This window comes from Syngnathoides biaculeatus, chromosome 3 (genome assembly GCF_019802595.1).
Source record: "Syngnathoides biaculeatus isolate LvHL_M chromosome 3, ASM1980259v1, whole genome shotgun sequence".
NCBI classification, from domain to species: domain Eukaryota; kingdom Metazoa; phylum Chordata; class Actinopteri; order Syngnathiformes; family Syngnathidae; genus Syngnathoides; species Syngnathoides biaculeatus.
Window position 1 is genome coordinate 29,292,423 of NC_084642.1, and position 13,492 is coordinate 29,305,914.

General features: G+C 40.6%; 1 protein-coding gene across 12 annotated transcripts in view; it reads right to left on the reverse strand.

The window, feature by feature from the left end:
- madd (MAP-kinase activating death domain) overlaps positions 1–13,492 on the reverse strand; it is an 88,739-nt gene that overhangs the window by 33,177 nt on the left and 42,070 nt on the right. For 9 of the 12 annotated variants that reach the window (XM_061815201.1, XM_061815197.1, XM_061815200.1 and 6 more), the window contains 11 exons: positions 12,422–12,478; positions 11,528–11,700; positions 11,170–11,405; positions 10,911–11,067; positions 10,704–10,807; positions 10,343–10,536; positions 9,964–10,217; positions 9,595–9,725; positions 5,098–5,199; positions 1,804–1,912; positions 1,492–1,678 (listed from right to left, as the gene is read on the reverse strand). In XM_061815201.1, the coding sequence (XP_061671185.1) occupies positions 1,492–1,678; positions 1,804–1,912; positions 5,098–5,199; positions 9,595–9,725; positions 9,964–10,217; positions 10,343–10,536; positions 10,704–10,807; positions 10,911–11,067; positions 11,170–11,405; positions 11,528–11,700; positions 12,422–12,478 (1,704 nt within the window). The remainder of the gene's footprint in view (positions 1–1,491; positions 1,679–1,803; positions 1,913–5,097; positions 5,200–9,594; positions 9,726–9,963; positions 10,218–10,342; positions 10,537–10,703; positions 10,808–10,910; positions 11,068–11,169; positions 11,406–11,527; positions 11,701–12,421; positions 12,479–13,492) is intronic. The other 3 variants (XM_061815202.1, XM_061815199.1, XM_061815198.1) reach the window with 2 other exon arrangements.

Below are 13,492 nucleotides of genomic sequence, written 5' to 3' on the forward strand. Positions count from 1 at the left end.
GCGCACATGCAGTGCAGCTGGGAAGTGTTTTGTGCTCTGAGCCAATAAAGCGAGTATAACAACGAGTCAATGCTCCGTGTTATTACTACTCCTACCATTGAGCAAACAAAACGAAAATAATGTATAATGTTCAAGGGTTTGAGCCAGAATACACACAGGCGGAACTTGACGTGTTGGAGTGGGGGCGAGATGTTGACGGAGGGGCATAACATGGACCTCAGAGATGTTTCAGACAGGCTCGTTCTGAAACACTGGTGTTTGTGTTCTCTTTGTGACCTAATGCCAACTGTTGCGGAATGCCAGTGTTGTCGTAAGTTTGGAAAGGTCAAACAAAAAATGGAGTGTACGGGAATGAACTTGGATCACGATCAACTTCTCTGCATAACATAGATATTAGCTACTAGATAATCGATTGTTTGTTTGGACAAGACATACATATCGATTTACTTATGATCCATGACAGTTTGATGAAAGGACCACTTGTACATCCAACTGAAAATTGGTGAGTACACATTTTTAACGGTCTTGGAATCCTATGTGAATGTGATGTGAGCTATATGATTGGTATGGGCTATGTCTAAAGTTTATCAAAAATGTGAGCATATTTTCTGAGTACGGCATAGGACTATCTAATGGTTTATTTATATCTGGAATATAAAAGCAAAAACAATAATAAATTGAGACTTCCCTAAAGTGATTCCATGTATATATCCAGCCGTCCATTTTCTTAAACACTTTACCACACGAGGGTCTCGGGAGTGCTGGAGCCTATCCCAGCTGTCAAATGGCAAGAGGCAGGTAACACACACGCAGACACGGGGAGAACATGCAAACTCCACACATGGAGGTCCGGGAGTGAACCCACGTCCTCATAACTGTGAGGCCAACGGTTTAGAGCAGCGCCACCGTGCCACCTCATAAAGTATGTTATTGCTTATATAGTACCGGCACGAGATGCTATAGCTAAGCGGCTTATAACCAGTAATGGTTAGATGTGTGAAAATTTCCCCGGTTGATGAACGAGCCTCATCTGTGACAGCCACAACTTTATCCTGTCAGGTTGACCCCATAGGAGGTTAAAGGAGGACAAATTTGGGTGCGTTTTCTCAGTTTTGTTGCAGTTTGGTACACAACACGTCAGCATCTTGGCTTAGCTAGAACGCATGGTCTGTAATGCTAAGCACCAGCGACGTCAATGGCGGGGTAAAGGAGGTTTCTTCCGGGTCTGGCTGTGAAAGCTGGCAGATACCCAGATTTTCTTGGATTTCAAAAATTTTTCAATTAATGTAAAAAATAAATGCAATAATAATATTACTTCACATTGGTTTATTTTATATATGAATTTTGGGGAGAGTCTTCCTTTAATAAACCGTATGTCACAGAACATTAAAAAATATTTTAGAAATCCATTAATTAAAAAATAATTTGGCAATCTTTTTTCATTGGCATCACTGCAACAAAATAATACATTATGGGGTAAAAACATCTTACCACATCTCGAATTATCTCCTGTCTGGAATCTTCCTCTGACTGGCTGACTCTGTTGAGTTTACTCAGAACAAAGATGCGGAGCTGCTCATTCTCCAGCAGGCGGCGCACTTTTTTCATGTTAAGCCAGCCCACACCTTGTCCATCCAGGACACTCTGTACAACCTCCTTTAAAAACTGCTGGTTTTCACTGTATCGAGACCACAAGCTCAGATATATTCAGATACTTTAATGCTGTTCATTAACAAAATAACAATATTGGACATGGAGCTGTAATATTTGTTTTAACACAGATTGCAATATTTGAAAGAATACCTTGTGTTATTGATGCGACCCTGTGGAGAGGGTGATTCCCTCTTCACTGTTGGACTGTGCTTAATAACAGAAGACTTCTGGTCGACAAGTGCCCGGGGTGGACGTGCACCTGTCAAGCAAAGCAAAAAAAAAAAAAAAAAAATTGATTTCAAAACAAACTTAAAAATAAACTTAAAGACAAGGTACAACTCAATGAACGTCTGAGTGGGCATATTTATACCAGGATGACAAAATTGTTTTAAAGTAACTTTTTTCCACTTTTTCATCACTTTAATAAGAGTAACGCCACAATTTATCTCCCTATAGTGACCACATGACTTTTAGCTCTTGATTTATAATATTGTGCAAACAGATCTGCTTTGGAGTACAACCTCCACATCAATAGCTAGAGTCTTCTACAGACATACAGTATCTCCACTAATTCTCCGGTGTAATAGATCTCGTTCACAAGTTGTTGGTGTAATTATAATTTCTTTATTTTTGTTTTGTTTATTGTTAGCATTGTTGATTCAAACACAAACTTCATTTTTTGCAACTGGTAGTGGTAATGTACAGCTTGAAGCCTCTCTTTTGAAGAATATTTACTATTTGTATCAGTCAATGTGCTACTTTTAGTCAAGTTAGTGGAGCCTCGTGCCACGATTCGCTTCTCAAGTTTGGGCTCAGGAGTCCAAGTAAAAACGTATCTTGAAAAACTCAAATAAGATCCCTCGTATTTTGAGACACCATTGAAGTTCTTTGCAAAATGCAGGCAAAATGCAGGAAAAGCCATACAAAAATACTCAATTAAAGTTACTTGGCACCAAGATACCACAAAATGGTGCGAAAGCAATACTTACCGTAATTTACGGCTTCTAAGATTTGAATTTTTTCCACACACTTTCAACTCTGTGGTTTATGCAGTGATGCTGCTAAATTGTGCATTTTTTCTAACGGCCACAAGGGAGCACTCGAGCGGAAAAGATAAGTGTGAGACTAGTAGAATATATGTGCCGAGGAAGTGACTTTTACCGGTATGTTTTTTTTTTTCTTTTCAACCGGCCCATTTAGTGCCGCGCTAGGGTTAGCGCTGTGCTAGCGTGTTGCTGCTGTGTTACTGCCACGTCTCAGTGATTTTTGTTTTGTTTTTTTAAACCGGCCCTGTTAGCACTGCGCTAGCGTGTTTCTGCCGCGGGAACACTTTAGCTTGCAAATATGAAGCAATTAGAGCAAAAATTATTTTTCATTTACAGTTAACATTTTGACTATGTGCACATCTGAATGGGTGATTTATGTTGAGGGTTATTCTTTATCAAACGCCAACCACCACCAGTCAATAAGGAAGGAATAGGAATATCTGGATAAACAGCACACCACAATGTCTTCTATCTTAGTCTGACACCGAGAAACCAAGATAGGTATGGGCTTACTCACGGCAAATACAAACTTTCACAACAGACATAACATACCGTGGCTGTCAGGTGCATCTAGACAAGAAAGATAAAACATCGTAACGAAAAGGAACAGATCATTTTTTATGGCAGCTATTCTACATAGATTGGAGCTATTGAGCACCATGCTACACCTGTTTTTTTCTCTGTCAAAAAAAGCCAACCTCAACAGAAGTCATCTAAGAGTAATTTTATCTTTAGAATATAATATAGATTAACATTATCAGTTGACAGATCGTTTGAATTGTCCTATCTTAATGACCAACAAATAGCTACTGATGAGGGAAGCAATGGTTTAATCACAGACCTAAACAAAACCCATTCCGACATTACAAATGTTTTACAATTTATCCCATTTTTTGGGTGGGGTGGGCTTAACTTTGTGCTAAAACCATAATAAAAGGTCAGCAGTGTCAATAAATAGAAATTAATGCATGTAAGCAGTCAGGATTAGACCCTTCTAAATAAGCGGTACCCAAACATTATACCTAAAGATGTACTTTTCAAGCAACCAACCTCCCACAATCTACTCTTTTTGTGGGGGGTGTGGGGGGGGGGTGACCATATCTCCAGTTTGAGAGCGCAACTACCAGTGAACTAAAATTCTGGGCTGCCGACAGCTCAGCACCAATTTATGTTGATGTACCCTGCATTACCCCATCAACCAATCTTGCACAACATAATTAATGAAAATTTTTTTTGTCATTACCGGAGTTTACTCTGATGATATCCACTGAAGTGAATCAGCCAGGGATACATATAGCCTTGACAGTAGGTGCAGATAGCCAGGCTCAAGCACAAAAAAGTCCTCCTCCAATTACATATAGAAGGCGTACATTTTAGCCTTTTTACTTGGTCCAGCCACCCCCACTTATTTTTATACCCTTAAGTTTAGAACAAATAAATTGGAGGACAACTGACTAGCCTGCTAAAATGTGACATTATATGCAGATGCACAGTGACATGTCAGAAAACGCCAGATTTTCCAACCGACTGTCAGTCAAGTGGCAAATTTAATATTGAGGATGATAGCCCGACATCTACGTTTTAATGCCTTGCAATTTACCCACACTACCTTTGCGATTGACCAGTAGCTTACAATCAATGTATTGGGCACACCTTACTCAAGCAACAGGACGGATGATCAATAAATTATACCTATTTATTTTTTTTCATGCGGTCATGCGATTGACAAATACTATCTTCACGATCAATCCGTTCTAAATGGTAGGGAGAGGACTCATTGCTATTTCATTTCAAGAGGGGAAATTAACAAAAAAAAAATTAAATTGTAGAAAAAAATAGCTAAATAAAAGTGGTTGGAGTTTTGTGTAAATTCTTTTATATACAAACTTGAGAGAAAAAAAAAATGTAAAATCCTCAATATCCTTTAAAATAGTGCCATAATAGTTTTAGCAATCAGAGGGAGGAAAAAATTAGGCTGTGAAAAATAAATAAATAAAATAAATATCTATAGACCTGTTTGGTCCAGCTTCTCCTCAATATCAAAATTTAAGTATTCTTTTCGAAAAGGGAAAAGAAAATTAAGTGGAAAAAAGCAGAATAGAAAAAAAAAAGTCATTCAAATGCTGAAAAGCCTACACTTTCATGCATGCATAAGATTAAAAGCAATGCCTATTAATACCATACTGAAACTGTGAGCACATATTCTGTCTCCTTAGCATATTATTTAAGCATCCTAAGCATATTATTTAAGCAATGGCAAAGCATAAAGAAATGAGGTGGACTTAATGAGGTGGGCTTGGAAAATAAACGGACCAATATACAACCTTAGAAAAACAACAAAAAAAAAAACTGACCTAGCTGAGACCATTTAAAAGTGTGATTGGCTATGTTACTATACCTTTGAGACTGGGGAAAGGTGTCGATTTCTCCCTTGCAGCTTTGTTTGGTAGCGCAAGATGGGACAGACTGAAGCTGGTGCCATGATTCTTGTAAAGATTACCTATAAGGGATAGATGTGCATGTATATCTCAAATTAGAATATGGTACAAAAGGCCATTATTTCAGTACTCATTCTTTTAAGAGAACAAATTCCTGCCTTAAATTCTACATTTAAAATCATTGTTGTTTTTTGATTTGATTGTTCCACACCACAGCAGCATTAGCCACTTGTGTACATTTATTTTCATGACGTTTTGAAAAATTAACCTCTCATGAAAGTATATGGGCGGCATGGTGGAGCACCACAAAAGCCTTAGCTTCACAGTTCTGAGGACTGGGGTTCAAATCCCAGCCCCGCCAGTGTGGAGTTTCATGTTCTCCCCCGTGCACTCCGGTTTCTTACCAGATCCCAAAAAAATGCATTAATTGAAGACTCTAAATTGTGTGTGATTGTGATTTCAACTGTTGTGTGTTTCCATGTGCCCTGCGATTGGCTGGTGACCAGTTCACGGTGTAGCCTCCCTCTTGCTTGGTGACAGCTGGGATAGGCTCCAGAACTTCGAAGACGCATGTCAGAATAAGCAGCTCAGAAAATGGAGGGATGGATGAATGGATACTGTATTTTCTAGAGATGGTGAATTTTTTTTGCGATCCCTAGTGCGCATGCACTGCTAGTACCACTGCCTGAAGTTGATGCTTCACTATCTTGATATTTTAGAAACAGATTCATACCTAATCCTATCCAACCTGGTCACTCCGAGCGAGAACCTCAACATCTTCATTTCTGCCACCTCCAGTTCAGCTTCCTGTTGTTTCTTCAGTGCCACCGTCTCTAATCCGTACATCATGGCCGGCCTCACCACTGTTTTGTAAACTTTGCCCTTCATCCTAGCAGACACTCTTCTGTCACATAACACACCAGACACCTTTCGCCAGCTGTTCCAACCTGCTTGGTCCCGTTTCTTCACTTCCTGACCACACTCTCCATTGCTCTGTATTGTTGACCCTAAGTATTTGAAGTCCTCCACCCTCGCTATCTCTTCTCCCTGTAGCCTCACTCTTCCCCCTCCACTTTTCTCATTCACGCACATATATTCTGTTTTACTTCAGCTAATCTTCATTCCTCTCCTTTCCAGTGCATGTCTCCATCTTTCTAATTGTTCCTCTGCATGCTCCCAACTTTCACTGCATATCACAATATCATCTGCGAACATCATGGTCCAAGGGGATTCCAGTCTAACCTCATCTGTCAGCCTATCCATTACCACTGCAAACAGGAAGGGGCTCAGAGCTGATCCCTGATGCAGTCCCACCTCCACCTTAAATTCCTCTGTCACACCGAAGGCACACCTCACCATTGTTCTGCTGCAATCATACATGTCCTGTACTATTTTAACATACTTCTCTGCCACACCAGACTTACGCATGCAGTACCACAGTTCCTCTCTTGGTACTCTGTCATAGGCTTTCTCTAGATCCACAAAGACACAATGTAGCTCCTTCTGACCTTCTCTGTACTTTTCCACTAGCATCCTCAAGGCAAATAATGCATCTGTGGTACTCTTTCTAGGCATGAAACCATACTGTTGCTCGCAGATACTTACTTCTGTCCCGAGTCTAGCCTCCACTACTCTTTCCCATAACTTCCTTGTGTGGCTCATCAACTTTATTCCTCTATAGTTCCCACAGCTCTGAACATCCCCTTTGTTCTTAAAAATGGGAACTAGAACACTTTTCCTCCATTCTTCAGGCATCTTTTCGCCCGCTAGTATTCTGTTGAATAAGTTTGTCAAAAACTCCACAGCCATCTCTCCAAATTGCTTCCATACCTCTACCGGTATGTCATCAGGACCAACTGACTTTCCATTTTTCATCCTTTGTAGTGCCTTTCTGACTTCCCCCTTAGTAATCATTTCCACTTCCTGGTCCTTCACTCTTGCCTCTTCAACTCTTCCTTCTCTCTCATTTTCTTCATTCATCAACTTCTCAAAGTATTCTTTCCATCTATTTAGCACACTACCGGCACATTTCCATCTCTATCCTTAATCACCCTAACCTGCTGCACATCCTTCCCATCTCTATCCCTCTGTCTGGCCAACCTGTAGCGATCCTTTTCTCCTCCTTTCGTGTCCAAACTGGTGTACATGTCTTCATATGCCTCTTGTTTAGCCTTTGCCACCTCTACCTTTGCCCTACGTCGCATCTCGATGTACTCCTTTCGCCTCTCCTCAGTCCTCTCAGTATCCCACTTCTTCTTCGCTAATCTCTTTCCTTGTATGACTCCCTGTATTTTGGGGTTCCACCACCAAGTCTCCTTCTCCCCTTTCCTACCAGATGACACACCAAGTACTCTCCTGCCTGTCTCTCTGATCACCTTGGCTGTCGTCGTCCAGTCTTCCGGGAGCTTCGGTTGTCCATCGAGAGCCTGTCTCACCTCTTTCCGGAAGGCCGCACAACATTCTTCCTTTCTCAGCTTCCACCACATGGTTCTCTGCTCTACCTTTGTCTTCTTAATCTTCCTACCCACCACCAAAATCATCCTACATACTACGATCCTATGCTGTCGAGCTACACTCTCCCCTACCACTACTTTACAGTCAGTAACCTCCTTCAGATTACATCGTCTGCACAAAATATAATCTACCTGCGTGGTTCTACCTCCGCTCTTGTAGGTCACTATATGTTCCTCCCTCTTCTGGAAATAAGTGTTCACTACAGCCATCTCCATCCTTTTTGCAAAGTCCACCACCATCTGCCCTTCAAAGTTCCTTTCCTGGATGCCGTACTTACCCATCACTTCTTCATCGCCCCTGTTTCCTTTACCAATATGTCCATTACAATCTGCACCAATCACAACTCTCTCGCTGTCTGGGATGCTCAGAACTACTTCATCTAGTTCCTTCCAGAATTTCTCTTTCAACTCTCGGTCACATCGTACCTGTGGTGCATAGCCGCTAAGCACATTATACATAACACCCTCAATTTCAAATTTTAGTCTCATCACTTGATCTGATACTCTTTTCACCTCCAAGACATTCTTAGCCAGCTCTTCCTTTAAAATAACCCCTACTCCATTTCTCTTCCCATCTACTCCGTGGTAGAATAATTTAAACCCTGCTCCCAAACTTCTAGCCTTACTACCTTTCCACCTGCTCTCTTGGATGCACAGAATATCAACCTTTCTCCTAATCATCATGTCAACCAACTCCTGAGCATTTCCTGTCATAGTCCCAACATTCAAAGTCCCTACACTCAGTTGTAGGCTCTGTGCATTCCTCTTTTTCTTCTGACGCTGGATCCGGTTTCCTCCTCTTCTTTGTCTTTGACCCACAGTAGCTGAATCTCCACCGACGCCCTGCAGGTTAGCAGTGCCGGGGGCGGGCGTTGTTAACCCGGGCCACGACCGATCCGGTATGGGATTCTTTAGATGAACGCTCATATTTGTTTGGCACAGTTTTTACGCCGGATGCCCTTCCTGACGCAACCCTCTGCATTTATCCGGGCTTGGGACCGGCCTACAGATTGCACTGGTTTGTGCCCCCATAGGGCTGCATTAGGAGCCCCTAAATGCACCTTCGAAAATTTAGGGGTCTTTAGGGACTTTTAGGGCCGAGTGCGAACCCTGATAGTGCAATATTGCCCCGGTAACTTCACTCGGTTGTGTGGTGTCGTCCTTTTTGAAAAGATCTTCCGTGTCAGAAGGGGCGTTGGAAAAATCCCAACATCTCTGTTGTTCGGCTTCCATAGCAGCAGGCACTGGTCGTTTTCAACAGTGGAAGTGACGATGACGTCAAGGACAGATGACGCGACTAATATGGTGACCACTTGGATGTCGAGGCACACTCAATTGCGCAACTTTGTGCATGGATGACGCGCTTTCCGCTCACTTTTTTTTTTTCGTATAGATATTGAAGTGAATATTGTTATATGTATTTTTCATTACAATATCTATTTTAGAATGTTTATAGGGATGTCACCCTCACTTTAACCTTAAAACGGTGAGGGGAGCATCTCCCCCCCCACCACACCCCCCGCGGGTAGCTCACGGGAGGCTGGCTGCTTGAAAAGTAGATCTTGGGCACCCCTGGTCTACACTATAATTCATGTATATAAAAAAAAATTATGTGTAGTGCATCCCTATCTGATTTTCACTTTTTGGATTGAACTACCTAACTAAATTAAGACTTTGACACTATTCTAATTTATTGAGATGCATTTCTAGATGTCATTTAAAAGTATAAAATGTTTTCAACTGTTTACATCAAAAGTAAAGACCGTTTACCACAATCATGTCCCTCTCCACCGGATTTAAGAGGGGAAAAAAATGGTGACCTTACCTTGTTAAATTTTCCAGAATTTAATGTATGAAAAGGCCAACAATTGGCTTTTTTAAAAAAAATCATCATGCAACTTCTTTGCAAAAAGGTTTAAATGATATAAGTTAAAACGTTCTTACTTGCAAAAGACATTAGTCCCCCAAATCCATCATTACTGCTGTTGGAAATGGTTGAGTTTGGTGAGCTGTCACCCTCTCCATCAGACTCCCCAGGGAGCCTGAGACTACTCGGACGTGAAGGACGCGGTGCCCTTCAAAATATAAAAATCTCTGTAAATCTCTAATAAAAAAAATGTAAATAATTGCATGCAGTTAGAGGAAAAAATTAAAACCTCTAATATAAATCACAATATCCCACCACCAAAGATTCAACACCACCATGAATGGAAAACTAGCTAGACATGCTGGGTTTTAACATTGCATGGTTGGTCAGAGAGCCCATTTGGATGAAGGAATAGTTCATTCAAGTAATGAACAAGTTTAACACACTTTTTGCCATTGAGGTTCTGGTTGAATCGAGGGGTGTATGACTCCACTTGCTCTTCTGTATCAGGATCATCTTCAGTGGGGAAGCCATACTGAGGCTCAAAATAAGGGTTGTCATACTCCCGTTTCTTAATAGTCTGATCCACCAGGCCCGTTTCAATTCCTGATCTGAGAGACGGCTGAGTGGTAACTCCTATGACTGGGTTCTGTGGGGCAGAACCGACTGGTGCGTCACTTTCAGGTGCTTCCACTTGTTCCTGTTAAACCAATAATAATAATAATAATAATAATAGCAAAAATTGATTTAATGCCAAAATGTGTGTTGTTGAAAAATATATTAAATTTAACTACGGATAAAGAAATATAGACATATGTGACATACATGGCTGACTCCCTGGATGATCGTACTGGGACTGGAGCTTGCAGTTGTGCTGGAGCTGGAGCGAAGGGGCTGCCCATCTAATGTTTCCCCTGGAACATCCCCACTAGATGGACCGTCTTCTTTAAAGTCATGGAACTTTGGGAACTCCACCTCACTTGCATCTCCCAGGGCAGCATGTGTATGTAGTTGTAGGCCTAAAGCATCACAGTCAAAAAATAAGAATAAAAATGATTTTAAAAATACATGAATGTTATAGTAAATAAAATCAATTAAGAACAATTCTAAAATACAAATGACTTCAGGAGAAGACTCTCCAGAGCAAAATCAAGTTTTAGAAATATGAATAAACTTAAAAACATACTTGGTGTGTCTCCCTGAATGTCCCCTTGAATCATTTCACTCACAAGGTCTCCAAGTGAGGAATAGGATGAGCTGGAGTCATCACATGCCTCACTGTCACTACCACTGAGGGGAAAAAATACATTATCTTCTAAATCAGAACACTAATGTAAATCAGATTCAATGTATTTTGATTTAGGATTAAAAACTCAACTGTGTTCATCCTTACCTGTCAGTGAGGTCGGAGTCATTGCTCTCATCCTCAAATGGACTTGCCATCGCCTCAATCAACTGGGAGCTCCCATCAAAAACTCTGTAAACTACTGGCTGGAGCTGGTGAGCATACCACTTGGGTTTATCACCAATTAAGGATGGATCAAAAACATCTGAAAGGAAAATGTGTAATGTATACAGTTACTATTCTTTTCCTAATGCAATGAACAGCTACAAAAAGAAACAAGATATCAATTATTTAAAGATCATCTTACTATTATGTATTCTCTGAAATGCTAGATTAGTGGGATTAAGAGCCCATTCTCCATAGAACTCCACTGCCTGGGTGTGGGAAAGTTTATCAGCAAAAGTAGATCGCCTTGGCCGAGACGCAAGAAAAGACGATGACTGGAAAGCCACCACAGGACGGGGGAAGAGGCGCAAGGTCCGTGTATGCATTTGAAAACCATGGAGAACATTTTGAGAGTTGAAAAACCGCACCATGGCCACCCTGTTAATTAATAGAGTCTGGATTATAGCTCCTTCTTTCAAAATTTTGTACAAGACAAATTCTGCATGAATGGTAAGAAAATTAAATATATTGTACATAACATAACTAAAGAAAAGGCTTGCCTGGTGGCTACATCCACAGAATCAACATCATTTCCATAAATAAGGGGGTTGAACTCAGTTGATGATGGTGAAGCTTTATCACGACCTGGGGGCAGCAGGGGCATTTCTTGACCTTCCTGGAACCTCTCCAGGTTCAAAATGGGTTGAGTGTTCAAACTCATACTCGCCAAGGCCTGGAACAGGTAATAGAAGCATAAAAAGTAAGAGACCAAGAGTTGAGAAAAAATATATAACTTTGATGAGCCACTCCCACATTAGGCATCAACATTGAGATTTCTTTACAACCACATACCCAGAAACAAAACTAAAGGTCATCTATTAATCCCATACACAAACCTCCTTTAACAGATTATCCAGATTGCTCAGAGAAAGTATGTCAAGGAATGGATGGAAATTGCATAGCTACCTTAAGTAACATTTCCATAAAAGGAAGTACTTTCAACAATTATCAAATCCCCTTGTTTGAATAGACTTTTTTTGTAATCTTGTGATTTACAGTATCTAACATCTGTACATGTTGATGCCTGTGAAGGGTGTGTCATGATAAAGGAGCAGGATGAGGAGGACATAACATACTCAATGTCTTGCTGAAGAGTTGTCAGTATTTAGCTAAGCATGGAATATTTAGTTGCTGGATTTAGTAACATATACTTATTCCAAGGTATCACTTTCACCTTTCCTGCTTTTGGCTACCAGGACACTCACTGATGCAAGAATCAAGGCACGCATATTCACTCATGCTCAAGCCAGAGCTAAGCAGCACATTCAGGGGTCCTTAAAACATTTTGAAGGACTGTTATGCATGTTATTCAATTCTTGAGAACAGTACGAGTTACAAGCAAAGTCATGTGAAAGAGGATGCAGGAACATTCCACAGCAGAATTAAGGAATAACCTTATTTTCACAGGAGAAGATCTGCTTTTGGGTGATCACGGTCAACCTAACCAGACACTAGGAAGAGGATATAAGAAAGATATTGGAAGAATCACAGGTAGGCCCGAAGTGATGTCACTGGAACAGCACAGGAAAACATCATGGCCCTTTCCGTTCCTTTGCCTTGTCTCCATTCAGCAGTGAAACACACTAAAAGCAAGGTCTTCTGTGACAAAACTATATATATCTATATGGCCAATGAAATTATAAACCCAATTCCAATGCAGTCAGGATCTTGTGTTAAAAACAGAATACAATTTACAAATCATGTTTAATCTATATTTTATTAAATACACTACAAAGACAAGATATTTAATGTTCAAATTGATAAACTTGATTTTTAGCAAATAACCATTAAGTTGGAATTTTATGGCTGCAACGCGTTCCAAAAAAGCTGGAACAGGTAACAAAAATGACAAAGGTGAGGAATGCTCATCAAACACCAGTTAGGAACATCCCATAGGTGAACAGGTGTCTGCCATGACTGGATATAAAACAAGCTTCACAAGTAAAGATGGAGCAAGTTTTATCTCTTCGTGAACAGGTGAGTGAGAAAATGGTCAAAGAATTGAAGGACAATGTTCCTCAACATACAATTTTCAAGGAATTAAGGGATTTTATCATCTACAGTCCAGAATATTATCAAAAGTTTCGGAGAATTTGGAGAAATCACTGCATGTAAGCAGCAAGGCTGAAAACCAAAATTGAATCCCGGTGACTTTTGATCCCTCAGGTGTCACTGCATGAAAAAACGTCAATGTGCAAAGGATATCATCAGGTGGGCTCAGGAAATCTTAAAACGAACAATAAGTAAATACAGTTTGGCGCTACAATCGTAAGTGCAACTTAAAACTCTGCTAAGCAAAGCAAAAGCCATTTATCAATAACACCCACACACGCCACTGCTTTCTCTGGGCCTGAGCTCATCTAAAATGGTCTGAAGAAAAGTGGAAAAGGGTTCTGTGGTCCAACGAGTCCACATTTCTAATTGTTTTTGGAAATTGTGGACGTTGTGTCAGTTCAACAGCCAGC